Below are 27,276 nucleotides of genomic sequence, written 5' to 3'. Positions count from 1 at the left end.
TTCCATTTACAAAATGCTTGATTTCTTACAAATCCCGTTCCGTAGTTGGTGAACTTGTAATGGCTGCATAAGAAATCATTCTTTGATTATCCGTCTGTACGTTGACGTCGTATGGTTTTCTTCGAGATACAGTAATTTCACCGGGAAATGCCGTAATTCGGATTGCCGTGAATTTTCATGTGCTGGTCTTACGCCTATGTAATTTACTGTTGCTAAGGATCGACGAAGTTCCCGCAAGACAGGTAAGAAAAGTCGTGCCGTTTGGCGCCGAATTGCCTTCGAATCGTGGAAAAATATTAGAAATAAAAAAGTTAAGTCATCGTTCTTATTCTAGCATTACTATGTATTCATATTAATCAACACCGGCACGCTGGCCGCTGCCTTTTTTTGCCTATTGTCCCGAGTTTCTATAAAAACGTGCCGCGAGGCCCGAAAAATCGCGACTTATTATTCTTAGCCAGTTTCAATTCCAATCTCCGAACATTTCTGGAAGAAATCACTGTACCTATTACACCAGAGTCGTCAAACTCAAAAGCCTACTTGGGCCAAATAAACAATGCTTAACTTTAGGTGGGCCGCAAAAAAAAATCAATGTTCATAGAAACAAATATTTTTATTTTGACTAGTACATTGTAACAAACATATATAAAGTTAAATTATTGTTTACGTCCTGATACTTGACATCTCTTCTCTGATACTATCTTTCCTATTTCGGGAGCAATTTTATTGGCCGACACAACTTTCAAAATTTCTAATTCACATTTCTATTTTATTTTTACTTTGCGTCGGATATATTGACTGGGCCGCAAAAATGTTCATCTCGGGCCGCGAGTTTGACACCCCTGTATTACACAATACGAACATAATGAACTTGCTATCTTTTATTTAACTATTACGTTCAGTACCTATATATTCGTGACGTCGACGTGCATCACGTCGAGAAACCCGCGTCCCAATTATATTAAGTGAATATTTTTAAAACGAGCACATTTTCTCGCTCCAGCAAACCGGGCTAATAGTATGTAAATAGTTTTTGGAAACAGGCAATTATATTTAATATCTCCGCATCTCAGATGCCGTCATTGATTTCGAACGCGTATTTTGCATCCAGCCCAGTGTTACCATACTTTATATAGGAAGGGTGAGGCATACAGGATTTGAATAATACATCCCTCGATCGCATGCGACACGAAGAGCCAACGAAAGAAAGGTAAATATCGTCGAGCCTCGGCAAACAAGGTCTATGCGGACCGGAGAGTTACTGGAACGATCTTTCCTCTCCGTCAAAGATCGACGTCCTGTCATCAATTTGATAAGGAACAATTCGTTTCGCGAATCGTTGCTCCGGTTTGCTTCAGATTATGGTGAACCATTAAAAAAAAACTACGTTTCTTACAGTGTAGATTGAACCCTTTAAAATCTCGACTCCACATGCTTAACCCTAGAAAGATAACCATATGACAACGTACGTAAAAGATAACCATACGCTTCAGAGGCGCATGCTTTTCTAAGGCGTCAATTTTATACTAACAATGGATATTTATTTAAGTTAATCTAGTCATTTTAAAGGTTTGGCATTATTGTAAAAATAAAATGCATTTCTATTATATTTTTTTATATTTTAAGTAATTTTAAACTTAAATCACTAGACCTCTATGAAAAATTAACAAAAATCAACAGTCTTCGCAGGCGCCTCTGCGACGTAGGTTATCTTTCTCGGGTTAAATAAAATCTAGCGGTCCAGAATATTTCTGAACTAATTAAGATATTGAATATAATGAATATTCTGAGAGCGAAGTCATCGAACTAGGAAAGAATTAATTATAGAAATATTGGCTAATATTCGATGGATAATTAGACATTTGACAAAAATACCGTTCCTGAAGGAAACAGCGATTGTTGACGAAATTGGCGCGGTATAATTAAGTATGTTTAATATAACACAATCAGAACGATAAATATTACAAACTTGATGAGACGTTAAATGACGACGAACGAATGAGGACGACATTGAAAACGACGTATAGACAACAATTTAATAAAAACGATGATGCAATGCGTCGATATTACACAATTAAATGGCATCGTATCAATATTCGCGATAACGAAATCATTTGCAAATGGGACAAAACTGTACAAATAAATGAAACCTATAATTTTATATAACTGAACAGCGTGAACATCTCAGAGACCCCAGCAATTGTCGTACGATTTTAATACGCGCCCTTAAAAAGTCATTCGAGAAAATGATAGCGCAACAGAACATTCGAGGTCGGTGGCCTTCGCCCGTGAATGATTTCCCAGGAAAAGAAAATTGAAACTCAGAATTAATTACGTTGCACGGTTAAAGCGACCACAATGGGCCGCAATAAAACATCCAAGTACAAAGTAGAACAATAAGGACGAAGTACAAAGGCGCGTCGTACAATTAGATTTGTGAACAATTTCCACCTTCCGCCCATCCTCGCCGCTGCCTCCTCCCCCCTCCACCTCCTCGGCCTCCCCGTTCCCCTCGTAACCCCACCCCAAAGATTCGCGGCGTGCACCGCAACCTGCACCCCCTCGTTTCCAGCTCTCTTCCAGGTAACACTTTCTGGCGTGTCTCCAGGATTATTTCGAAATTGTTTGGAGTGTTTTACCTCGCCGCTAAAAAAAAAACTCGATTACACGTCTCGATGACAATCGAGGCCGATTGCCGTCAATTAAATCCCGCCTTATTGTCGGGCACCCGATTATCCCCGACCCGTTGTAAAACGCTGCAATTCACTCGAGCCTGATTTATTATTATTATCGCTTCAATCAAGGTATACCTTCGAGCTGCAATTTTTATTGCCAATTTCCATGCGTATTCCGCTTACCTGCGCTAAACCGTAACCTAAACTTCTTCGTACAACAATGATTTATTAATAGGCGATTTTTCGAATTGTTTCGCCTAAAAAGTAATCGCGTCGCTAGTATGTCGTAAAATACTAAAACGCTGTGTTATTATATTATATTATAATCTATATTGTATATATTATAATATTATTATATTATATTATATTTACATTATATTTGTGCATATTTTTACGCTTCTAAGAAAACCTTTGCTGAGTTGTATACATTACGAATTATATATTGGGAGAACATTTTTGTTGAACGTATGCAGCAGAATTCTTATTACGAGTTGTAAAGTATTATTATCATAAAGTATTATCAAGTTAAGTTAATATTGTTATATTAAATGTAGGAAACTTGTCAACTTCTAAGGCAGGGGTGTCAAACTCGCGGCCCGAGATGAACATTTTTGATGTCAAGTATCAGGACGTAAACAATAATTTAACTTTATATATGTTTATTACAATGTACTAATCAAAATAAAAATATTTGTTTCTATGAACATTGATGTTTTTTTTTTGCGGCCCACCTAAACCATTGTTTATGTGGTCCAAGTTAGCTTTTGAGTTTGACACCCCTGATATAGACGAATTTCAATCAAAATTAATCAATGGCTAGCTATTTATTTCCCTGGCTATTTATGCACGTCATGCAACGAACGTTAAAATACATTCAAAATAGCGGAGAAAACGAATATCCAAATCTTTGCAGAAATTGCTATTTGCCTAAATCAGTCACGACTACATCTGCGAATTATGATAATAGAAATAACTTAGCCGCAGGAGATGCCGAATAAAAAAACTTTGAAAATTGACAAACCTGGATCAAAACAGTTACATGCAACATGCCTCTCCAACAACCTTAAAAATCTCGTTAAATTATAATATTTTATTTAATCGAACTAGAATAGTAAAGTTTAATTGTACTGATAAAATTATGAAGATATAATAAATTAGTATCAAAACTACTTTTCAAATCTGAGCAAACAATTCCGCTTTCCAAATGGTACTATCTCGACTAAAATTTGGGCATACTAAAATAACACACCAGTACATACTCTTTCAAACAGACAAACGAATTTGTAATAACTATAACACTGAGCTTACAGTTAAGCACATCCTAATACAGGGGTGTCAAACTCGCGGCCCGAAATGAACATTTTTGCGGCCCAGTCAATATATCCGACGCAAAGTAAAAATAAAATAGAAATGTGAATTAGAAATTTTGAAAGTAGTCTCGGCCAATAAAATTGCTCCCGAAATAGGAAAGATAGTATCAGAGAAGAGATGTCAAGTATCAGGACGTAAACAATAATTTAACTTTATATATGTTTATTACAATGTACTAGTCAAAATAAAAATATTTGTTTCTATGAACATTGATTTTCTTGTTTTGCGGCCCACCTAAAGTTAAGCATTGTTTATTTGGCCCAAGTTAGCTTTTGAGTTTGACAACCCTGGTGTAATAGGTACAGTGATTTCTTCCAGAAATGTTCGGAGATTGGAATTGAAACTGGCTAAGAATAATAAGTCGCGATTTTTCGGGCCTCGCGGCACGTTTTTATTGAAACTCGGGACAATAGGCAAAAAAAGGCAGCGGCCAGCGTGCCGGTGTTGATTAATATGAATACATAGTAATGCTAGAATAAGAACGATGACTTAACTTTTTTATTTCTAATATTTTTCCACGATTCGAAGGCAATTCGGCGCCAAACGGCACGACTTTTCTTACCTGTCTTGCGGGAACTTCGTCGATTCTTAGCAACAGTAAATTACATAGGCGTAGGACCAGCACATGAAAATTCACGGCAATCCGAATTACGGCATTTCCCGGTGAAATTACTGTATCTCGAAGAAAACCATACGACGTCAACGTACATACGGATAATCAAAGAACAATTTCTTATGCGGCCATTACAGTTCACCAACTACGGAACGGGATTTGTAAGAAATCAAGCATTTTGTAAATGGAACAATAGCAAATTCGAACGAATATTTACTGCAATTCCGATTCGACCTTTGGTATACTCTTTAGCTTTTCAGTTTGACACCCCTGTCCTAATAGAATGTTCAGTGTACAACAATATTAGAAAAAAAAGTAAAAATGCCCGATACCGTCAAAGAATGTTTAGACAACTACGAACAAACAGCAAAAGTTATGTCGTACTTCGAAGGAACCAAATTGTTTAGCGAAATTATAGTAACTTGATCAGCCTAGATTAAGAAAATGATGTAAAACGTAATGCAAAATTTGTATATTACATTACGCGTAACCTACAAATGTTATTCCACAAATGGTCGCCAATTGCTGACAAGCAGATACGACGTTAAATAAATAAATAAATAAAAAGAAAAGAATTCCGCTTGTGCCATGTATGGAGGACAGCAGTGAAAGCGTTAAAAAACTGGGCTTGAAAGAGAGCCTGTCAAATCCTTAAACACCGGGGGTAAACGTAACGATTAAAAGGCACGGTCTTTCGACAATCTTGGACGAGCGTACCGTCGTTAATGGGGGGCCGTTAAACAGCGATTACTAATCAGTCCCGTGTTCGACGATATTATTGTATCGAGATCAAAGGATGCTGGACGGCGCGAGAACGCGACTGACGTTTATCCATCTTGACAGCACGTGCCGGTACCTGGTCGGCCACACGCGGGCCAAATTTCTTTTTTGCATCAGGTGGCCGCGGTGCAACGTAATAAACATATTCATAGGTGGAATAATGTGGCGCGAGGTGGAAGGGAGGGAGGTGCGTATCTTGCCGGATGAGAACGGGAGTGGCGGGGAGGGGGGGATGGTCGATTCAAGGGGCGGGGGAGAGGGACTTGTCGCATTCCGTATGCAAAGTGCACGGGCCACGGGGACCCGCTTCGTCACGTGGAAAAAAAGGTATCATAAAAAAATGCAAGGTTACCCACATTTTTTTTTATTCTCTCCCCGTCGAGCAGCTTCGCGGCTGTTGCGGGGTGGCATCGATCGAGGGAATTGAGGGAGGTGGGATATGGTCCAACAGCAGAGGGAGAAAGAGCAAGATAGAGCGAGTGAGTGAACGAGAGAGGATGGGGGAGAGAAAGAAAGAGAGAGAGAGATAGAGAAAGGAAAAAAGAGAGAGAGAGAGAGGCAGAGAGTTTGGTTATCGGTGAATAATACCGACGCACTTTTTATGCAGACACCTACAGCGAAGGCTCGTGGCCGCTTTGAACCTGTTAAGCGGGTAATTTCGTGAGACAAAACGCCCCCCGTCGAGGGGGAATTGAAAGTGAGACACGACACGTTTACTCGTTGCTTTTAATTTAACACGGCGGAAAAGGATTTTCGAATGCGCTCAAGAATCGATGGAGATCTCGTTTCCTTTACGGGTGCGCCGAAATGAGCTGCGTGGAGTCGCATTAAATTATCACGGGAATAGTTGTAATTGATAAGTAATTGAATAGTAGTAATTTCAATGCGCTTAGGGTAATGTGATGGAGATCGCAAAGTACTTGCTAATGTGGGAGATTTTTGTGACCCGGATGGTTCTCTTCGATGGAAGCATTTATTATCATTAGTGTTCAACTTTTTGTCCGTTACACAGACTCAACTCACTATTTATAATGACACTGTTAAATATTTAGCGGTGACTCATTATTGAATCAGAGTGTCCCATACAATATATGTTTACAATTTTAAGCACTTTACTGGCCGATATCTTAATTGTTGTATTTAATCACGAGCTTACTAAGGATCGAATGTAGTTATAATACCGGTAATTTTTATTCAATTCGCATTCATATGCAATTTCGTTCACAAGTTCCGCAGTTCATCGTACAATTTCAGAGAAGAAATATAACGTTCAAGTTCAATCCGTAATCAATTCTAAAATTCCGTTTTTCAGCGTGCAAATTCCTTTCGAGAAACAAAAGAAAGAGAAACAGTTTTATGATTCTTATCCGTGCGAGTGAAAAGTTCATTTGTTGAATATCTAAAAGCAAAGGTAACCGATTGCATTTGCGAGAAAACGGAACGATGATCAACTGCAAATCACCGATTATCTATTCCCAAGCATTAAGAAACCGATAACAACTTCTACGAAGATGCAAGACCTACCAACAGAGAACAAACATGTAATCGTGCTTTCGTTATTGCGCGATGTCGCTAAAAATCAGAGCTAAATTATACTCACTCCTATTGACAGATACCGGATTGGAGCTTCGAGAATCGCCGAGCATTCGTTTAACACGTTGAATGCCACGTCAATTTTACAGAAATTGTCCGTGGCGCCACGATGAATTTTCTTTTATGTGATACATATAATGTTGAAATATTGTACGCGAAAGTTGTACTCGATTGCCAGGACGCGTGTCTGCACCATGAACGAAAGAACAGAGCTGCGCTGCTCGCGATTTTAGGTAGAACTAATTTTAGGTAGAACGATGCAGACAAGTTTAGCGATGTGGAAATTGTGTTGAACGATGATCTGACCATTTTTACTGGCCCCCCTTCTGTCATTCGAACGCTGAATATTGGAGTCAAGGATCGAGAAGCCAGTTTGGTACTTCACGCTTTCGATGAACACCGTGTGCTTTTGTTTTAGTGTCTCGCACACTTTTTAATAACAATGCGCGTGTCGTGAAGTCGTAAGTCTCCGGATGCGAGGATGCGACACAGCAGTCAGTTCGTCTGCTGATCGTACAAGTTACATAAATTTGCAGCTGGAAGCATATTATAGAATAAGCGTTGAAAATAGAGAGTAAATGAAATTATTATATAATAATATAATAATATAATAATAATTATTATAGGTTTCACTGCAAGCCATTAGGCTATAAATTAGGCTAGTCATGGCCATAGACCATTAACACGTTGAATACCACGCTGGTTTCACAGAAATTGTCTGTGGCGTCACGATGAATTTTCTTTTATGCGATATATATAATGTTGTAAAATATCATCTGCAATAGATAAGTTACAGTGTACAACCATGTTTGACATGTTAATTGCGACAGGGGTCACTGTTTGAATTGACGATGGTAATAATACAAAATTTTAGATATTGACATTTGTTTTAAATTATATATATATATTTCTATCAATTTGGGCGCGCCGGTCACCGGTGGCCCCCACAGCGTCACCGCTAAGTTAAGTGCCGGTCACCGGTGACCCCCGTGGCATTCAACGTGTTAAATCTCCTTCCAGCGAAAGTCCATGAAACAGAGATGAATCAAACGCCCGCAGCGTCAACTATTCAGCTCGAAATCAAAGAATAGCAGCAGGTGCGCGTCGAAATTTGTACGCGCAAAGTTTCCGTAGTAAGGAGAACGCGAAGGACGCATCCGCGCGAAGGATGCCCAAGGATAGCCGTGGCTAATTTGGAAATGGTCAGCGACCTCTGACAGCCGAAACTCGAACGAACGACAAAGCGACGAGATATTCAATCTCGCGGGCGCGCGGGATGCTTGTCCTTCGCGAGCATATCGCAGGTAAAACGAGGGAAACGAAACAAGAGTATAAAATAGAAGAAGAAGAAGAAGAAGAAGAGGAGGAGGAGGAGGAGGAGGAGGCGAACGAGTGGACGAGTAAGAGAGGAAACGGCGTTCGCTAGTATCCTGGCGGGAAAGCGCGGAGTTCCGAAAAATCTCGCCGGATGAAGTTTAGCGTGTAGTAAGGATAGAGCGCCGTGGATACGGCCGCGCAAGGATTCCTGTGTGCCATGCGCGTTCCGTTTCGTTTTTTTTTTCGCGTTTCGACTGCGAGAAAGAAGAAGACGAAGCCACGAATAAGGACGGGGCCGGGAGGACAGAGGGCGCTGAAGAAGAACAACAGAGCGTTCGTTGCGGCCGAAAGAGAGGAGGAATTTAAAGAGAGCGAGAACAGACGAGGAGGGAAAACGCTCTCGCCGTCCTGTAGGATTCGTCGTCCTTTTGGGCGAAAGGGCGACAGAGAAAGTCGTCGGCGAGTAAGAGAGGCGAGCCGGAGAGGAACCGTGGACTGTAATAGAAGGGTAGAGAGGCGCGGAAGATCTGGTGGGGGCAAGAAGCGCTCGACGTCTCAAATTTGGTTGGCTGTCTCGAGCACCGCCGGCACTCTCTCTCGCTCTCGCGACGCGCTTGCTCTTTCCTTCTCGCTCGTGTCTGAGCTACGTCGAAGGAAGGGGACGCTGCGCGAAGGTACTAGGTGGGAAAAGGAGGTTCCACGGGTGGCGGAACGGAGAGGAGCAGTGAGGTTCGTGGAGGGTTTGAACGAGGAGGAAGGATATCGGTCGGAAGGAGAGGGAACGAACGTGGCTGGTCGGGTCGAACGAAGACGGGCGATCCGGTAAACCGAAGAAGGGAAGGGTAGGGTGGGAGATGCTCGAAACAGAGACGCGCGTATAGACGATAGCGCGGGATGGAACGAGAGAGTCCGATCGGCCGAGTAACATTAAGAACAGTGAAGGAGGGAAAAGCAAGGAGAAGGTTGGAGTAGGTACGCCAAGAGAGAGAGAGTGAGAGGCACTCCGTTCTCCGGTGAGAGGAGAAGGGGAGAGAAGTCGGTGCGAAGGAGAGAGTTCCGAAGATCAGAAAGAGCCAGTGCGAACGCTAGCAAGTGACGGCGGAGAGGGGGTGGCGACGACGGCTTGAAGGGAAGGGGGAGAGAGCAGTGCCTTGGCGCGAGCCCGAGGACTCGGAACTCCGGAATTCCAATCCACAGAACAGTGCCGGCGGTCGTACGACGCGGGTCTGGAGAGTGTGTGTACCGTATAGAGTGAAAGAGCAAACGACCAAGCGGAGCGACGCGTCCTGCGAGAGGGGGCGAGCGGCGGTAGAGGGGGGAGAGGGACACGAGGTTGAGGACGATCGGCTAAGGCTATTTACAATCGCAGTTCGAAGGATAAACCGCGTGTCCGCGTCGCCGTATTGTACTCGGCGTTGTGTTGTCGCGGTGTTCCGGAATTCGATCGTACGAAATCTTTTGGATCCTCCGCCTCCGTATCCTCCGCTAAGCAACACGGTCCCGAAGAATCGTGCAACAACACCCCAGTACCGTCGCCCTCTATCTCCACCGGCATTATACAAACAAGTCGAATGAGAAAAGTGAAGTGATATAGCTCGCGATAACCAATGATTCGAATACAGAGAGTTCCGATTGTCGTTGGACTGCTTAAAGTCGAACGTCGGTTAGTCGTCGTCGGACAGTGCGCGTCGGGTACGAGTGAGACCGCGGGTGTAGAAGGATATCGACGTAATATGTAAATTCCGCGCACACCTCGCTCTTTATTTTTTTTTTGTTTACTTTTCGATTCGGTATCCCGCGAGCGAACAGCCGAAGCTCGTCCGTGGACTTTTAGTGACCATTCGGCGTCGATGGACGCGATTTGACAAAGAGGAAACGTGCAAAATACAGGTGGTGACCGGACATCGTCATTGTCGGCCGATCGTCGAGGCGCGAGGGTGACGATGCCGCAGGCAGTGATACACTCGGCGTCGCACCAGGTGGAGCGATCGGGGTTGATTTTGACTTTGGTGCCTGGCGTATGTGCGAGCATATGATAAATGTAGAACACGTTGCATCCCGGTTTTTTTTGTTTTTACCGTTTTGTTTTCCGTTCGGTTCGGCCGTTCCCCGTCCCGCAGTATCGTTGATCACGGCGAGAGCATCGGCGACAGCAGCACACGTGACTCCTGTTTCGCGCGTCAACAGAGGCAGCAACGTCCATGTGCTCTACGCGAGGAAACCCGTGCCAGCAGTGGTCGTCGACGGCTGAAAGGAGGGAGGTGCGAGACGTCGCTACATGACGCACGTGTTCCTGCTCCCCGGCCAAGCGCATCCAAAACGGTTCGCAGAGTTTTCTCACTGCACGTAGTCGGTTTTTTATCGGGTTTCGAGAGTCCGGTAAGTGGAAAAAAAATCGGCAAACGGGACACGCGACACGCGGAGGTCAGACTGTTACACAGGGTCTCCGCGCGAGCGCGAGCGCGTTCACGCGCGCCAATGTGCAGTAGGATATCGCCGATTGTGTGAGGGTGTGCATCGTTCGTTTTTGTCCGCACTTTCTGTTACGGACCAAAGTGCTCTGTGCTTGCGGCGAAATCTAAAAAGGGACGAAGCGCCTCGCCCCCGGGCTCCGATTAATCAGGAAAAAGCGAGCGGAAGCGAAAAAGAGAACGAGAGAGAGAGAGAGGGGGGGAGAGCACACGCGTGCGAGAGAGACAATATGAGTGAAATGACGAGTGTCGAGCAGCAGCAGCAACAACAACAGTGTGTGGGCGGCAGTTCGAATCCGGAGCATCATTGCAAGGACTGTGGCCTCTATTTTGAAAGCGATAAAAGTCTCGAGGTGCACCTGCGCTACCACCAAGAGAATCTGTTGAGTCAGTGGGCGAGCCAGGCGCAGCAGGAGGAGAGCAACAATAACAATAGCAAAGCTGGCAATCACAATAGTCACGTGGGCGTCAAACGCGACAGCGTGACCGCGCCGGCGGATTCGAGCGAGGCTTCCTCGAGACCGCCCTCCCAAGACCCTTCGTCTTCACAACAGCAACAGCAGCCGCAGCAGCAACAACAGCAGCAGCAGCAGCAACAACAACAGCAGCAGCAGCAGCAACAACAACCCCAGCAGCCGCAGCCGCCGCCGCAGCAGCAGCAACAACAGCAGCAGCAGCAATCTGCCGGTCACAGTTACAATCATTTCCAGACACCAATGTACGGCGAGTCAACCTATTTTATGCAGAACGAAGCGGCCTATATCTTGCCCCATCATTACTCGCCGCCGCATGATGAGACGCAGAACAATGGCGGCGGCGGTGGTGGTGGCGGTGCTGGTGGTAGTGGCGGTGGTGGTGGTGGTGTTGTTAGCGTCGGTTATTCGCGCTACCATCCATACCAGCATCAGCAACATTTTGTTTCGGAACGTACTAGCTCGGTTAGTTCCACTAGTCCAAGAAGCCCGCCGATTCAGTGTGATAAGTGCGGTGCTGTGTACGAGGACGCGAGTCAACTCGGTGAACATGTAAGGACGAATCATTCGAATTCACCTAGTGGGTACCCGGGTCCGCACCAGTACCAACAGCTTGGTACCAGTCCGCAGCATCAGCAGAATCAACAGCAGCAGACGATGCATACGTCGCCGCCGCAGCCCGTCCAGCAGCAGCAGCAACAACAGCAAGCTGGCTATGATTACAATAGCGGACAAGCAATAAAGTCTGACGTGAAGCAGGAGCCGGAAGAGCAAGCCGAGATCTTGGATTTGGACTCTCATAAAGTCCAAACTCATAGGTACGAGGAGGAACTGATGAGGCTTCATCAGCAGCAACAGCAGGAGCTGCAAATGCAGCTACATCAGCAGCAGGTGTTGCAACAGCAACATCAACACCAGCAAAGGACTGGACCGCACTCGGTGAGTTCTATGCTCGGTTGGCCACCGACCGCACAGCCGCACGATTATCATCCAGGGTTATCGCCGATGGGCCCGATGGACAGTGTCTCGCCGCTGTCGGATCAGGGTCAGTTTATGCGTGGGCAACACATACCTGTGGAGTCACCCCGCCATCCCGGATCACCTATCATTACGAGCACGCAGCCGATGCCCGGGCATCAGATGCCCGCGGGTCTTCTGCAACAACCGCCGAAACCTCCGCCGTTGGCGAACCAATCGTGGAAAAGTAACGAGGCGCGACGACCAAAGACCTACAACTGCACCGCGTGCAACAAGTGGTTCACCAGCTCGGGACATCTGAAGAGACACTACAATACCACGCTGCATAAGAACGCAGTGAAACAGAGCAATCAGCCTGATCCCGCTAACCTGCCTATCAGCGCTCATCATCATCCCGGTAGAGACAATCATTCCGGGAGCGGCAGAGGCGGGGGACAACCGAGATCACCAGAATTATCCGCTTCCGGGAGTCCCCCAAACTTGATGGCAGGTCCCTCGGGAGAGGCAGCGAGGGGCCTGCTTCACACGCCCACAACCATCAATCTCTACGGCAACAACAATTCCAACAACGGCACCAACAGCAGCAGCAGCAGCAGCAGCGAATCTTCGGTGGTGGTGGCCCTAACGCAACAACAGCCTTCGGCAGTCCACTTGGGCTCAACAATGGTGGTGCCGTCACACAGTTCACCGACGCAATCACCAATGGCGGGCCACCATCAGCAACAAATGAGTTCCCCGTCCCATCAGCTGGGCCACCAGCAACAGCAACTTCATCACCTGCCAATGGGTTCGCCGTCGGGCCAGCTTCCGGTCCACCTTCCCATGAGTTCGCCCATATCGCCCATGCACCCGCCACCGCTGCCCCACCTGAGTTCGCCTTCGCCAATAGGCTCGTCCCACCCGCACCACATGAATTCGCCGTCTCCAGTAACGTCGGGCTCGGTCCATCCAGCAATGTCTTCGCCCACAACGATGGGGGGTACTACGATGCCTCATCAGCCGTACCCAAACGCCTTGCCCCCCCACGTTACAACTACTACCAACATCCCGGGACTGCTGGAGTCTATCACCATCCAGCTAACTACTACTGGTAATGAGTTGTCTATGAGCTACCCGAATCAATCTCAGCTCGACGATTCTCACCACCACCAGCAGCAGCAGCTCCAACAACAACAACAACAGCAGCAACACCAACAGCAACAGGAGCAGCAGCAGCTGTCTCAGGATGTTTTACCTGGTTTTGGGACCTTCAGTAACCATCAGGGACCCTTGCCGAGTTTCACCCAGTTCAACTCGGTAACCGGGTATTTAGTTGGCCAGAACCAACCTCAGGCCGCTAACGTGGGGGGGCTAAGTCCGGGGGAGAACGCGTCTCCTCAAGACAGTTCGTCGTATAACTCACCTGGATCGGCCTACGATCCGTACACGAGCCCTCCGCCTCGATACGAGGCCCTTACCAACGTGGAGATGCAGCCGAACACCGACGGCGGTATGATCATCAAACAGTATCAGATCCAGACGCATCTCTCGCCTCAGCCGCTTCAAGAGCACGTCCGTGCTCATCTCGAGGCGAACAACAACATACAACAGCAGATCCAAGGGAAGGAGGAAGTGAACCCGAACGTCGGCAAACAAACGAAGACTCGCAAATCAAAAGGCAAGAAGAACGCGGCGAAGAAGGAGCAGGTGACCGGCACGAACACCGGCTCGCACTACATTTCCCAGGACGGCTTTCACAAGTGTATCGAGTGCGACAAGGTCTTCAACAAGGCCTGCTACCTAACGCAACACAATAAGAGCTTCCACTCCGGCGACAAGCCGTTCAAATGCAATCAGTGCGGCAAGAGGTTCCCCCTCGAGTACCTGCACGCGGAGCACTTGCAGAAGCACGCCGGCGACAAGCCGTACAAGTGCGACGTATGTCCCAAGCAGTTCAACCACAAAACTGACCTCAGACGGCACTTGTGCCTCCACACTGGCGAAAAGCCGTACGCCTGTGATACTTGCGGCAAGGGATTCATCAGGAAGGACCACATGATGAAGCATCTCGAAACGCACAAAAAGAAAGCCAACAACCACAACGTCCATCTGCGGACGTGATTCCGAAAGTTCGAAGGGACTCGCATCGTCGTCGTGGAACACACGCCGCCTCGTTATCCGATGATCTACGCTTTGATCTTCAATGTTTGTTTATCGAAAGGTGAGATGATCGTCTATGCCGCGCGCGATCGTTCTCGCGGGCGCGCACGCGACCTCGGTGAAATCGATGATCCGCGCGCGTTATCATCGATCATGGGGACACACTGTGAGCCACGTGGGTGGTGTTACCCAGCCGAACGTGAGATCAGATTTGTATTTATTCTATACTTTTCACGTTTAAGGCAACTCGACTATCTTTGTCATTCGATTTTATACACCCGGCAGAAAACCATTTAACCCCCTTCGTACCGTTGTTTTCGTTTGTACAGAAGAAAAGTATTACGTTCCGTTTTCTTTAAGCAGTTCATTGGTCGATCGTTGTTATATCTCAGAGTTGACAATTTTTCATACGCGCAACTCTCGCGAGTTAGAGAAGAATGAGCCGGGCGATGCTCGGGAATGATGTCTGTGTGGTTTTTGCTCAACTGCGTAATATATTTATTTGAATCGCCGACTCGGGACTATTTTTTTTTATTTTTTACTCGAGGTGCATTTTTTACAAAGTTCCAACGAGAGCAGACAACTTGGTGTGGAATATCGACGCGTGGCGGGCTGTCTAGAATTTGAACATTTCCGATTGCTACTCGATCGCGAGAGCTCGGCGAACAAGAAAATAAAAAGCAGCCAATTGATTTATCGTTTTTTTACACACCACGAGTCGCGATACGCGGAGTCGATCGCGAATAATTGCCAGGGGAACGTCTTGTTTGTCTTTGTTCCGTTGTCGATTGCTCGACTCGACGGATCGCGACTCTTCCGTTTCGAAAAACAAAAAACTCAAACCCGTCATGACGTTCACTTTTTTTCCACTTTTTTTTTTCTTTTTAACAATCGCACGCACTCTCGAACGATAATAACTTTCCGAAAAACGCGCAACGGAGATTTCTAATGCGACGTTGGAACCTTCGAAGCTTATCAATTGTACAAAATATGTTAATTGTATAGACGTATTATCACTGTAATTAATTCAACTCAACTCAATATCGTATAGAACGTGATTATTAAACTTATTCATAATATTCGTATTCGATAGCGTAAGTAGCGTGCACGTTGTCGGGAGTGAAATCGCGAAGAAAAGACGCGAACGATTAGCAAAGTTAATCGTGCGAAAAGACGCGACGGCGAGCACGTGGCAAACTTTCGTTGTTGTATAACCTCTGACATTATTATTATTATTATTATTATTATTATTATTATTTTCTTAAATGTATGTTTCAGCGTTTTCGTCGCGTTGTTTCGTTGCCCCGTTTATTCTGTTTATTTGTGTACTTTTCGCTGAAATTGTCGAGAGGTGAAAAAATTACATTCCACTGTACATACTTGACGAGCTGAATTGAATTTTCACGACGAACCTCCCGATAAGTGCTTCACATTCCAGAAGAGGCTCGCAATATACATTCCATTGGTCGCGAATCCCCCGCCACGCCGTGGCGTCTTTTCCTTTTTTGATTTAAATTCTAAGATAGCGTAAGTTCCGAATTGTACGCTGCCCGGAATGAATCTTGCTCGTGTCGTTCCATCCCGAATAAAACAACGCTATTTTTACGCCCGATCGAACATGGAAACGTTCATTGGTGTTTTTATTTATTCGGCAGACAGCGACGTTTTTCCGACACTTTTGCAAATTCCACGCGGAAATGATGGTTCGCCTCGGTTATCGTTTTCGGCCGCCGCGAATTTACGCGCGAACGCGCCGCGATTGATTCGGCCGTAATTCGTTCGATCGATTTATAATCGTTCTGGTATCCCGCGCAGCGTGATGCATCTAATTGCGTGGCACTGTGACGTACGATCAATTAATGCTCGATTAATTGCCCGCGGAGCGCGAAACGAGCCGATCATCGAGGATAGGAACGGGTCTCATCTCTCTCGCGACACGAGCGAATTTCCCTTCGAGCTTCGCACAGCTTGTTACACGCACACGTACACACACACACACACACACACAGGCACACACACGGAATTTCATACACTCATGCACGCACACGCTCACACCCTCGCAGTGTAAAGTAACCGTTCACCTCTCCGGTAACAATAATTTCGCGTAATTATTTTCCGTGCAATTGTTTCTGTGAATGATCGTTTCCGAATCGATCTTAGGTGTTTTTTTAGCAGGTAATCGTTCTGCCGCGTAATTGTTTGGCATATAGCAGCCTCCGAATTGTACAGTCATCGGGAACGTTTATGATTATTCGTAAACGAATTGGTCGGGAATCGTTAAACTTTTAAATGACGTGTGCTCCACCCCCCGATCTGTTTCGTCGAGGTCCGTTTATGACGCGTATCGCTCTCGAAATAATCGAACGGCATCCTCGTTTTCGATATCGGTATTTAATCGCTGGAAATTGATGCATCATGCGGTGCAACGTTTTCGGGGGGGGGGGCGGAGGGGAGGGTGAATTACATTTTTGAACGCGCGCGTTTCACCCTTCAATTATTTCGCGCCGTAAGCAGAATTGTACATACGACTACGTGCAACGCGTTCGAACGAGATACGGTGTTGCGAACACAAACAAAATTACGCGCGTACGAACAAACACACACATACACACGAACACATACACGCGGTATAAACACACTTAAGACGTCCTTTCACGAGTTTCCTTTTTTTTTTATTTCCGTTTTTAATGTAGTCTCGTATCAAAAAGTGACGAAGAAATGATACGGGAAAGCGAGCAAAAAGACGATAAATTATATAGCACTCTTGCCATTTTTACTACGTAATATGACACCCAGAACAGACTACCTCAGAGTTCAGGAATTTAACGATGAATGAAAGGAAGAAAGAAAAGATGAAAGAGCCAATGCAATAATAATAATGTTATTAAAGAAAAAGAAATGAAAGGGAGAGAAAATGTAGGGAGAGAGCGCGCACCCGTGCGAGCGGAACGACGACCGTACTTTGATAATTGCTCTTTGTTTCGCATTCATGAATCGAACGAAAATCCGGTATTACGACCTTTGCCCCCGTGAACCACGAAACGAGGAAAAAAAACAGTATTTCGAACATTCCATCCGCCGAACAAATATTTATTCTTGTTACACGAAATTCCTGGTGATCTTTACACTCGTTCTCGAATTAGTAAATAAAGGAGAAAGTCGGAAATAAAATAGATTCTCTTTCCTCTTTATTGTTGCCCGTAAGTTCCTCGAGTCGCCCGCCGGTCGTGTATTAGAGCATTTAACATATAGGATCTAATGTAAACGAGAGAGAAAGAAAGAAAGAGAGAGAGAGAGTGAGAGAGAATGAGAGACGATAGAAGGGGGCCTGTAGAGATGGATGTACGTTTTAGAGACATATCAAACAGTATTACTGTACATTCAGTTTTATTACTAAATAATCATAAAGTTAAAGGATAATGGTGGAATGAAAGGAAGCAAGAAAGAAAGAAAGTAAAGGGTGCGACGACGATTACAGGAGCAAGAGAGAAAGAGAGCAGGAGCGATCGTGTGAATATACATATTTCCGAAAAATCATATCATTGTCATACATTCGTCTTGCAAACGCGTTTAGGAGAGAAGACGAGAGGAAGAGAATAAGAAGAAGAGGAGGAGGAGAAGTAATCTGGATGAAGATATTACTTTTGCGACACAGAGAAAGAGGGGGATAGGTAGATAGATAAATAGATGGGAGCGAGAATGGTAGTGTGATCGCGTAACGAAATCAATCTACTTGGGCATTCAATCGCAAGAGATGTATGTCGATACATTTCGCGAGCGACGACGAAGCGGCGAACACTATTTTTTGTAGACTTGTTTTGAGCAAAGGTACAGTTCCACTTGAATCCCTGTATTATTATTATTATTATTATTAATAACTTACGTTATAAATATAATAATTATTATTATCAATTATCACTAATCATTATTAATTATGTTTAATCATTATTAGTGATTATAAAAGGGTGCGCATCGTGAGTATTTTTCGCTCGTTCCGTGAGCGCGTTTTGGTGCGAGAGAGCGTATTTCTAAGTGTAAAAAAATAATTGTTCCGGCACGCGAGTGCTAAATTATTATTATTATATATATAAATATTATCTATAGATACGTGTATATAGATATATACACACGGTACCAAACTGTCATTGGTTGTGCCAAAAATAAGAGAGAGAGAGAGAGAGAGAGCGAGCGAAAGAAAGGGAGAGAGAGCAAAAACGATGAGATGTAATAGAACCTCGCGTGCTTCCCCTCATGTGTGATTCTAATTTTGTGGGCATTTCTATAGAAGGATGAAACTAACTTGAGAAAGAACTAATGATACAGATTCTAAGTAATTATTCTTGTGCGAGCATGACCGAGTGAATGTGTACCAACGTGCGAGAGAGGAGAGAATCAAATAGGTAACGAAAGAAAGGGAAAGTCGATGGAATTCTTATCTGCTAACGACAAGTATTTCCGTGTACGCCCATTCCTCGTTTTGTGCCATAATAAGCGTGTGTATGAGACGAATTCTGTAAGCGTTTGCGAGCAATCAAGAGAACGTTAATTGCGTGTATGCACTGTGTGCATGGAAAATGTACGTATGCATTTGTATGAGAGAGTTAAGAGAGTCGATATATATATATACATGTATATATAAATATGTACATATATATGTATATGATATATAAATACATATACATATACGTGTATATATGATATATTGATATATATATATCATACAAATATATAGTAATGGAGAAAAATCTGATAGCTGAGAAGAGGATGGAGATTTCGTCGCGCGACGATGTTGGCCTGTTCGAAAGAGAACGCGCGCGTGAGCGCGAAAATAGTCCGACGCGATGGCGAGAATTAAATTTGAACATGTGTATCGTTTATTGTTTAGTGCGATGATCACATGCGGTTTCTGTTCCTCCTTCTTTTGTACATGTATATATATGTTTTTCTTCGTCGTATTTGCTATTATAGATCTGACGTGTCGCGACCTGACACGAAAATACAGAATGAAAGAATGAACGAGAGTGAGGAAGAGTATCTTATGCAGATGAAGAGTAATATTTACGATCTGTATTATTTTGTAGGCGTTCATTTTGTTTTTATAAATATATTTTATTTCTCAGACAATACAAACGAGCTTTTTATTTTCTACGTGTTCAATCGGTTGCTTTCTATCGACCGCGCCTCCGTTCGGTGGTTTCATTTTATCGAATCCAATTCGAGGTATTTTATTCTTTACCTTCTCGACCGTGTTTCTAGAATTCTGTGGTTTCAGCTCTCGCGAATTTTATATGAAACGATACATCAACTTTTCGGACAGCAGGCAGGCGGCACCGCCTTGTTTGAAGCTTGGATCGGAGGTGTGAGAAATTTGATTCTTACAACATCTGTACGTTCACGATTAGCTGCAGTACGAGGAGAAGACGGAAAATTATGGCGTTCTGGTATCTCATTTAACAAACTCAGTTTTCAGCTAAGTAATATGATAAAGCTATATTAAAATGTTCAAAATTGAAACTCGATTTGAAATCATTTCAAACCGATGATATTACGATGTTCCACTAATGTTTAAAATTTCGCTTGTCGAATTTAATTTGAAATCATTTCAAGCCACTAATATACCATAATGTTTCACGAATATTAAAAATTCAATTTGTCAAATTCAATCGGAAACATTCCAAGCCAATAGTATTATGAAATATGTTATAGTTTCATAAGTCAACTATTCCACATTATAATTCTTTTAACACAAATTCTTTCCAGAAATTCGTTGATACTGAATGTGTTAAATCGGTGATCAGTTGAGTCATTCAAAGCAAAAATGGTGTGTGAGGTAAAAAAGTTAATTTCTAGGTAATGAGGGATAAATTAAAATTTTCGTAAAATCAAAGTACATAAGAAATTGTTACAATTCTTTTATGTAAGCTCTAACTTAACATAATAAAAAGAGAGAAAAATCGAACAAAATATTAAATTAAACACGATTCAATAAATATTAAATCAACCTGGCAAAAATCATTCATTTACACCACTACTGCTCTTTAAACGGCTCAATTAATCCTATTAGAAATTCTGGGTTATTATGTCATTATTATATTACGTTATTTTCTTTGCATTCGATGCCTTATTTAGAATTATGGTACGATAATTTTTAGTGGCGTTCATTATCGCTACAGACTTTCAAATCGATCTCTGCGTTTCCACGAACTAGCTTACTTAATTTATCAAGGTGATATCAAGTCATTAAGTATGGAATACATACCTTACACCATAATTTTACTACAAAATCCTCACATTTCACACTCAATGACCTAATATATTTGCACATAGGCCTGCAGTCCGTCGATTACGTTTCCAAACGCGTTCATCCCTCGCCGTTTTATCAAACACGAGATCAAAGATCCTTCGATAAAAGCTGATGTATCGTTGTGCGCGCGCGTACCAGACAATCGTCGGATAATTTTGACGAGTACGAATCGTTCGAACGACAGCGTCCGTCGCGCGTGTACCCTAGGCTCTCGGGATCGAACTCGCGCTCGCGCGAACAATCTCCGACGCTTTGCGTTTTCAAGTTGTATCATACACGACGCGGGGGGAACGCCCGCGTTCGGTTTGTCGGTCGGTTTTCCAGTGGCAGAACGCAACAATCGACTCGTTGCGTGATTTCGCGGAAGAACATCCTTTGGAACACGGCGCGCGAACCGTTCAATCATCATCATCATCATCATCCTGTTCGTAGGATCCATTCCGCGATCGGTTCCACGCCTCCGTTATCGGCAGCCCGCCCCCCCTTTCCACCCCGTTTTTAACCCCCTTTTTAATCCCTTCGCAGAAAGCGTATTCCTCCCCCAACGCCAGCCTCTCGTCACGCACTCGTAACCTTGGGCATTCTGTAATTTAGTAAATTGTTGCGCACTCCGTGAACGGACTCGCTCGGTTCGCCCAGCGACTCGCCGGATCGTTCCTTGGACACACACACCGGCCGGGCGAGAACCGCTCGCTCGATCTCTTAATCCCGCGGAGCCGATCGAGGAAGACGTGTTCCGGGTGTGATCGAGGCTCGCGGGAGAGTGGATCCGGCCAGGCGAATTACGAAAATAAGCTCTCGGCCAGACTCGCGCGAGCCATAGGCGAGTCAACGGCGAATCGGAAATTACGCGGAGCAAGGATCGTGGATCGTGCGCGTTGATACAACGAGGGCATTCGAGAGATATAAAGACGGATCGGCGTAAACCCGGGCGGGGGTGTGCACGATCGTCGTCGACGTTTCTCACACTAGATTGGTTGGTATTGGTAGCTCGCGGTCGTTTTTGCTCCGCGTAACAGACGCGAGTACTCCGGTCATTGTTAAGCTTAGGCAACATCTACCTGATGACGAAGCAATATATTAATGCGATTTATCTACGATTTATTAAGACGGCGAGATGTGTGCGCATGAGACGGCGAGAACGATGATAGAGAAAAAGAGAGAGAGAGAGAGAGAACGAGAGAGAGAGAGATATATAGACGACGGAGACGCGGGAAGGCTTCGAATGGATAGAGATAAATCGAGAGTAAAATGATGTTAGGTGTAGTCCACTATATTGTACTATGCGTCTCCTAGCTAAATTTTTATGTTTTCTAATTCGTTGTGAACGAATGTTTTTTGGTATAAATATATAAATAAATGAATCTATATATATTATATATATAAATGAATAAATATAAATATATATATTTAAATTCTAGGATATTAATTGTAAGTGGTAAAGCCAATCAACGAGGTGCGCGGCGGTGGATACGTTTGTCCGACCGTCGCGTATTCAACATAAAACAACCCTCGGGGAAAACTTTTTCAACGTTCACGCGTGAATCGATGCGACAATCGAGATCTACATAAAAAAAAGGCGTATGCATTTTTTAAAAACACTCTGCGGCAGAATGTCGATCGTCGCCGCGCGAAGACGGTCGTCTCTCCATGCGTTAAACGCATTGTTTCTGGGCACAAAAGGTAACATCACCTTTGAAAGTATAAAATCTGAGCGGGGCGAACGGCAGTCAGATTTTTCATATTTATTGATGATTTTGCGAGAAACACGGGCGATGTCGTCGAATATGATACAACCACTTGTAACTGTTAACTAGCGTATTACATTTGAATTTTAACAGTAACATTTTTTCGATTCCTTTCCCGCCATTTCTTGGCATCGAACGTGAGCAATCGTCGAGTCGTTTGCTGCAACAATGACATAACTTACAAAAATCGTAATTCTCTGAAGCTGAAATTAAATGTTCTTAACATTAGAAACTATATCAAACCGGTCAAAATGACTTGTTTTTAGTGATTTCTTTTACAGTTTTACCGAAATTAAAAGCCATTATTGTATTATATAAGCTTGCATTATAGTAGGCTTATTATTATATTATTACTACATAATAAGCTTATTATTACATAAGCTTATATTATAAGCCATATCTTCATAAGCCATCTGTCCAAGCGAATCAAACTATTTATAAAACTGGTTCTACCTTTACCTTCTACCGTTACTAGACCGCGGATTTTTATGCGAAATAACCGTTTCGATTTCTACTAATTTGAACGAGTTCGCTGTAACAAAGTAGCATTTATAAATTCTTCAAATGTTTTCAATGATCTACTCATTTTTGTCATAAGTGCAGAAAAACCGCGATCTGATCGTCGCAATATAATCTATAGGATATCGGACCGCGAAATTGGTGTAATAAAAGTGTTTCATCGGCACAAAGGTAATCGATATATCGCTTAAAAACAGAATTGTTCTTCTCGCGTAGATGTTCTTAACATTAAAAACTATCAAACCGGTCAAAATGACTTGTTTTTAGTGATTTCTTTTACAGTTTTACCGAAATTAAAAGCCATTATTGTATTATATAAGCTTGCATTATAGTAGGCTTATTATTATATTATTATTACATAATAAGCTTATTATTATATAAGCTTATATTATAAGCCATATCTTCATAAGCTATCTGTCCAAGCGAATCAAACTATTTCTAAAACTGGTTCTAACCTTTACCTTCTGTCATTACTAGACCGCAGATTTTTATGCGAAATAACCGTTTCGATTTCTACTAATTTGAACGAGTTCGCTGTAACAAAGTAGCATTTATAAATTCTTCAAATGTTTTCAATGATCTACTCATTTTTGTCATAAGTGCAGAAAAACCGCGATCTGATCGTCGCAATATAATCTATAGGATATCGGACCGCGAAATTGGTGTAATAAAAGTGTTTCATCGGCACAAAGGTAATCGATATATCGCTTAAAAACAGAATTGTTCTTCTCGCGTAGATGTTCTTAACATTAAAAACTATCAAACCGGTCAAAATGACTTGTTTTTAGTGATTTCTTTTACAGTTTTACCGAAATTAAAAGCCATTATTGTATTATATAAGCTTGCATTATAGTAGGCTTATTATTATATTATTATTACATAATAAGCTTATTATTATATAAGCTTATATTATAAGCCATATCTTCATAAGCTATCTGTCCAAGCGAATCAAACTATTTCTAAAACTGGTTCTAACCTTTACCTTCTGTCATTACTAGACCGCAGATTTTTATGCGAAATTACCGTTTCGATTTCTACTCATTTGAACGAGTTCGCTGTAACAAAGTAGCATTTATAAATTCTTCAAATGTTTTCAATGATCTACTCATTTTTGTCATAAGTGCAGAGAAACCGCGATCTGATCGTCGCAATATAATCTATAGGATATCGGACCGCGAAATTGGTATAATAAAAGTGTTTCATCGGCACAAAAGTAATCGATATATCGCTTAAAAACAGAATTGTTCTTCTCGCGTAGATGTTCTTAACATTAAAAACTATCAAACCGGTCAAAATGACTTGTTTTTAGTGATTTCTTTTACAGTTTTACCGAAATTAAAAGCCATTATTGTATTATATAAGCTTGCATTATAGTAGGCTTATTATTATATTATTATTATATAATAAGCTTATTATTACATAAGCTTATATTATAAGCCATATCTTCATAAGCCATCTGTCCAAGCGAATCAAACTATTTCTAAAACTGGTTCTACCTTTACCTTCTACCGTTACTAGACCGTGGATTTTTATGCGAAATAACCGTTTCGATTTCTACTCATTTGAACGAGTTCGCTGTAACAAAGTAGCATTTATAAATTCTTCAAATGTTTTCAATGATCTACTCATTTTTGTCATAAGTGCAGAAAAACCGCGATCTGATCGTCGCAATATAATCTATAGGATATCGGACCGCGAAATTGGTGTAATAAAAGTGTTTCATCGGCACAAAGGTAATCGATATATCGCTTAAAAACAGAATTGTTCTTCTCGCGTAGATGTTCTTAACATTAAAAACTATCAAACCGGTCAAAATGACTTGTTTTTAGTGATTTCTTTTACAGTTTTACCGAAATTAAAAGCCATTATTGTATTATATAAGCTTGCATTATAGTAGGCTTATTATTATATTATTATTACATAATAAGCTTATTATTATATAAGCTTATATTATAAGCCATATCTTCATAAGCTATCTGTCCAAGCGAATCAAACTATTTCTAAAACTGGTTCTAACCTTTACCTTCTGTCATTACTAGACCGCAGATTTTTATGCGAAATAACCGTTTCGATTTCTACTAATTTGAACGAGTTCGCTGTAACAAAGTAGCATTTATAAATTCTTCAAATGTTTTCAATGATCTACTCATTTTTGTCATAAATGCAGAAAAACCGCGATCTGGTCGTCGCAATATAATCTATAGGATATCGGACCGCGAAATTGGTATAATAAAAGTGTTCCATCGGCACAAAGGTAATCGATATATCGCTTAAAAACAGAATTGTTCTTCTCTCGCGTAGATAGTTGAAAGATTACAGAAGTACCGTGTTATTGTTGCAGCGACGGAACGAAATGACAATAACGTCTGTTTGTATATCATACGAGAAACTTGCGAAAATAATGGGCATTGATACGGAGAAGAAAAACGTTCGCGCGGCCGATGATCGATTTCTGCGTCAAAGGAATTAGTCACGTAATAATCCGCGTAACACTACGATATACGTATAAGATATATAGCTCGTTGCCGAATAAACGTCACCGAAAGCCATCCAGTAACGACTCGATCATGATCGATGATCCGCGTGCGCAAAAGTCGCGCGGGGAAAATGCGATTGAAGAATGAAAGAAGCGTGCTTGCTCTTGGTTCTACTATCGGTATTATTTACTATATTAGAACGTCTATTCGTCCTTTCGAGAGGAGTTCACTGCCGCCACGAAATGAAAGGTAACAAAAAGGGGAAGAAAGGAAAACGATAGAAAAAGTGTAACGATCGACTTATGTAGGCGCACGTGTATAGACTTGTATACGGGCACCGGATTTTGCGCTCGTGTGTCTGTGTACGCGTCGACATCGTGTTTATTACGTAATATTTGACGAATGCCATACACAAGTACCTCATGATACAAAACACATGTACAAATGTTCATACGTTTTCAGAATATTAGCTAATTAATAAATAATTAATATCCAGATCAGGACTTTCTCTATGGCTTTCTAATTCGACCGAATCATTTTCCCATCCTTGATTATCCATTTTATAAAATAACGTCAAATAACGACCACGCTGTTCTTCTGATTTCTATGGCAAATGGCGGTCATTGCGAGTGTTCGCGCGCGCGCGCGCGCGCCCGCGCAAATTGCTCCCTTGTTTTCGCTGAAATATTCTTTCGACGTGTTCGATGAGAATGAAGAAAAAAAAGAAAAAGAGAAGAGCCATTTATATATTTGTACGTTCTCGATAACGAGATTCGAAGCTGTAACGATATCTAGTAAATAAAATTCAAAAGATCAGGCACACCGAACTTGCGTCTGAGTTCTGGGGAGCGGCCATCCTTTCGACTTAATTTCTCTTTAACGAACAGCGGGATGAGTTGCAGAATTCACGAAGAGGAAACTACGAAGTACTACATTAGACGGCGTAAGTAATTTACACGGACTCGCGTGCAAGTTCACGAAATTCTTGAAGTTTTGCCGCTCGTTTACGAAATATGGATATGATCAAAGTAATGTTTGCTACTGACGCAATATGCGTGGAATTTGATCGACGGATTTCTAATTAGAATCGTATTATTCGAATTAGCACTAGATTTACGGAACCCGACGAAATGACAGGTCAATAATTGTTTCATTTACCATCATTCGTATCGTAAAGATACATTCATGAGTTATTTATAAGTTTATATATATATATATATATATATATATATATATATATATATATAAACTCATAAATAACTCATGAATAAATAAATATAATAATATATCGGGTTCCGATATATATATGTACAAACTCATATTAATAATATAATAATATTATATAATAATAATAATATATATATATATAATAATATTATATAATATTATATATATATATATATTATTATTATTATATAATATTATATATATATTATAATATTATATAATATTATATAATATTATATATATATATATATATATATATATCATGAGTTTATTATGACTTACTTACGGCAAATGTTGAAATAACACTTGTTACAAATCAGAATGAATGTCTTATTGTTACTTTTATAAACTAATATGAAACAGCTATTTTTTTCGACTCCATAAATCCAGTGTTAAATATTAATCCGCGTGTAATAATCCGAAGTAAAAGTTTCAATACACTTTCCACAGTCTTCGACTGTATTTAAATATATAAAAAAAGGATTTTGATTATTCTCCACTTATTCTTTGTTCTTTCGCGGCGGATATAGCAAATCTTATAAAAAGCGAAGCAAGTTTCATCCATCATATTGCGAATCCGTATAATTCAGT

The 27,276-nt window shown here is 42.3% G+C and overlaps 1 protein-coding gene across 1 annotated transcript; it reads left to right on the top strand.

The window, feature by feature from the left end:
- Positions 1–9,530: 9,530 nt before the first annotated feature.
- LOC117227321 (uncharacterized) lies at positions 9,531–25,955 on the top strand. The gene has a single exon (XM_033482445.2). The coding sequence runs from the start codon at positions 11,051–11,053 to the stop codon at positions 14,369–14,371; it is 3,321 nt and encodes a 1,106-aa protein (XP_033338336.2). The 5' UTR covers positions 9,531–11,050; the 3' UTR covers positions 14,372–25,955.
- The last annotated feature ends 1,321 nt before the right edge of the window (positions 25,956–27,276 follow it).

The sequence above is a fragment of the Megalopta genalis genome, unplaced genomic scaffold (assembly GCF_051020955.1).
Source record: "Megalopta genalis isolate 19385.01 unplaced genomic scaffold, iyMegGena1_principal scaffold0020, whole genome shotgun sequence".
Taxonomy (NCBI): Eukaryota; Metazoa; Arthropoda; class Insecta; order Hymenoptera; family Halictidae; genus Megalopta; species Megalopta genalis.
This window is presented reverse-complemented; position numbering and strand designations above follow the sequence as displayed.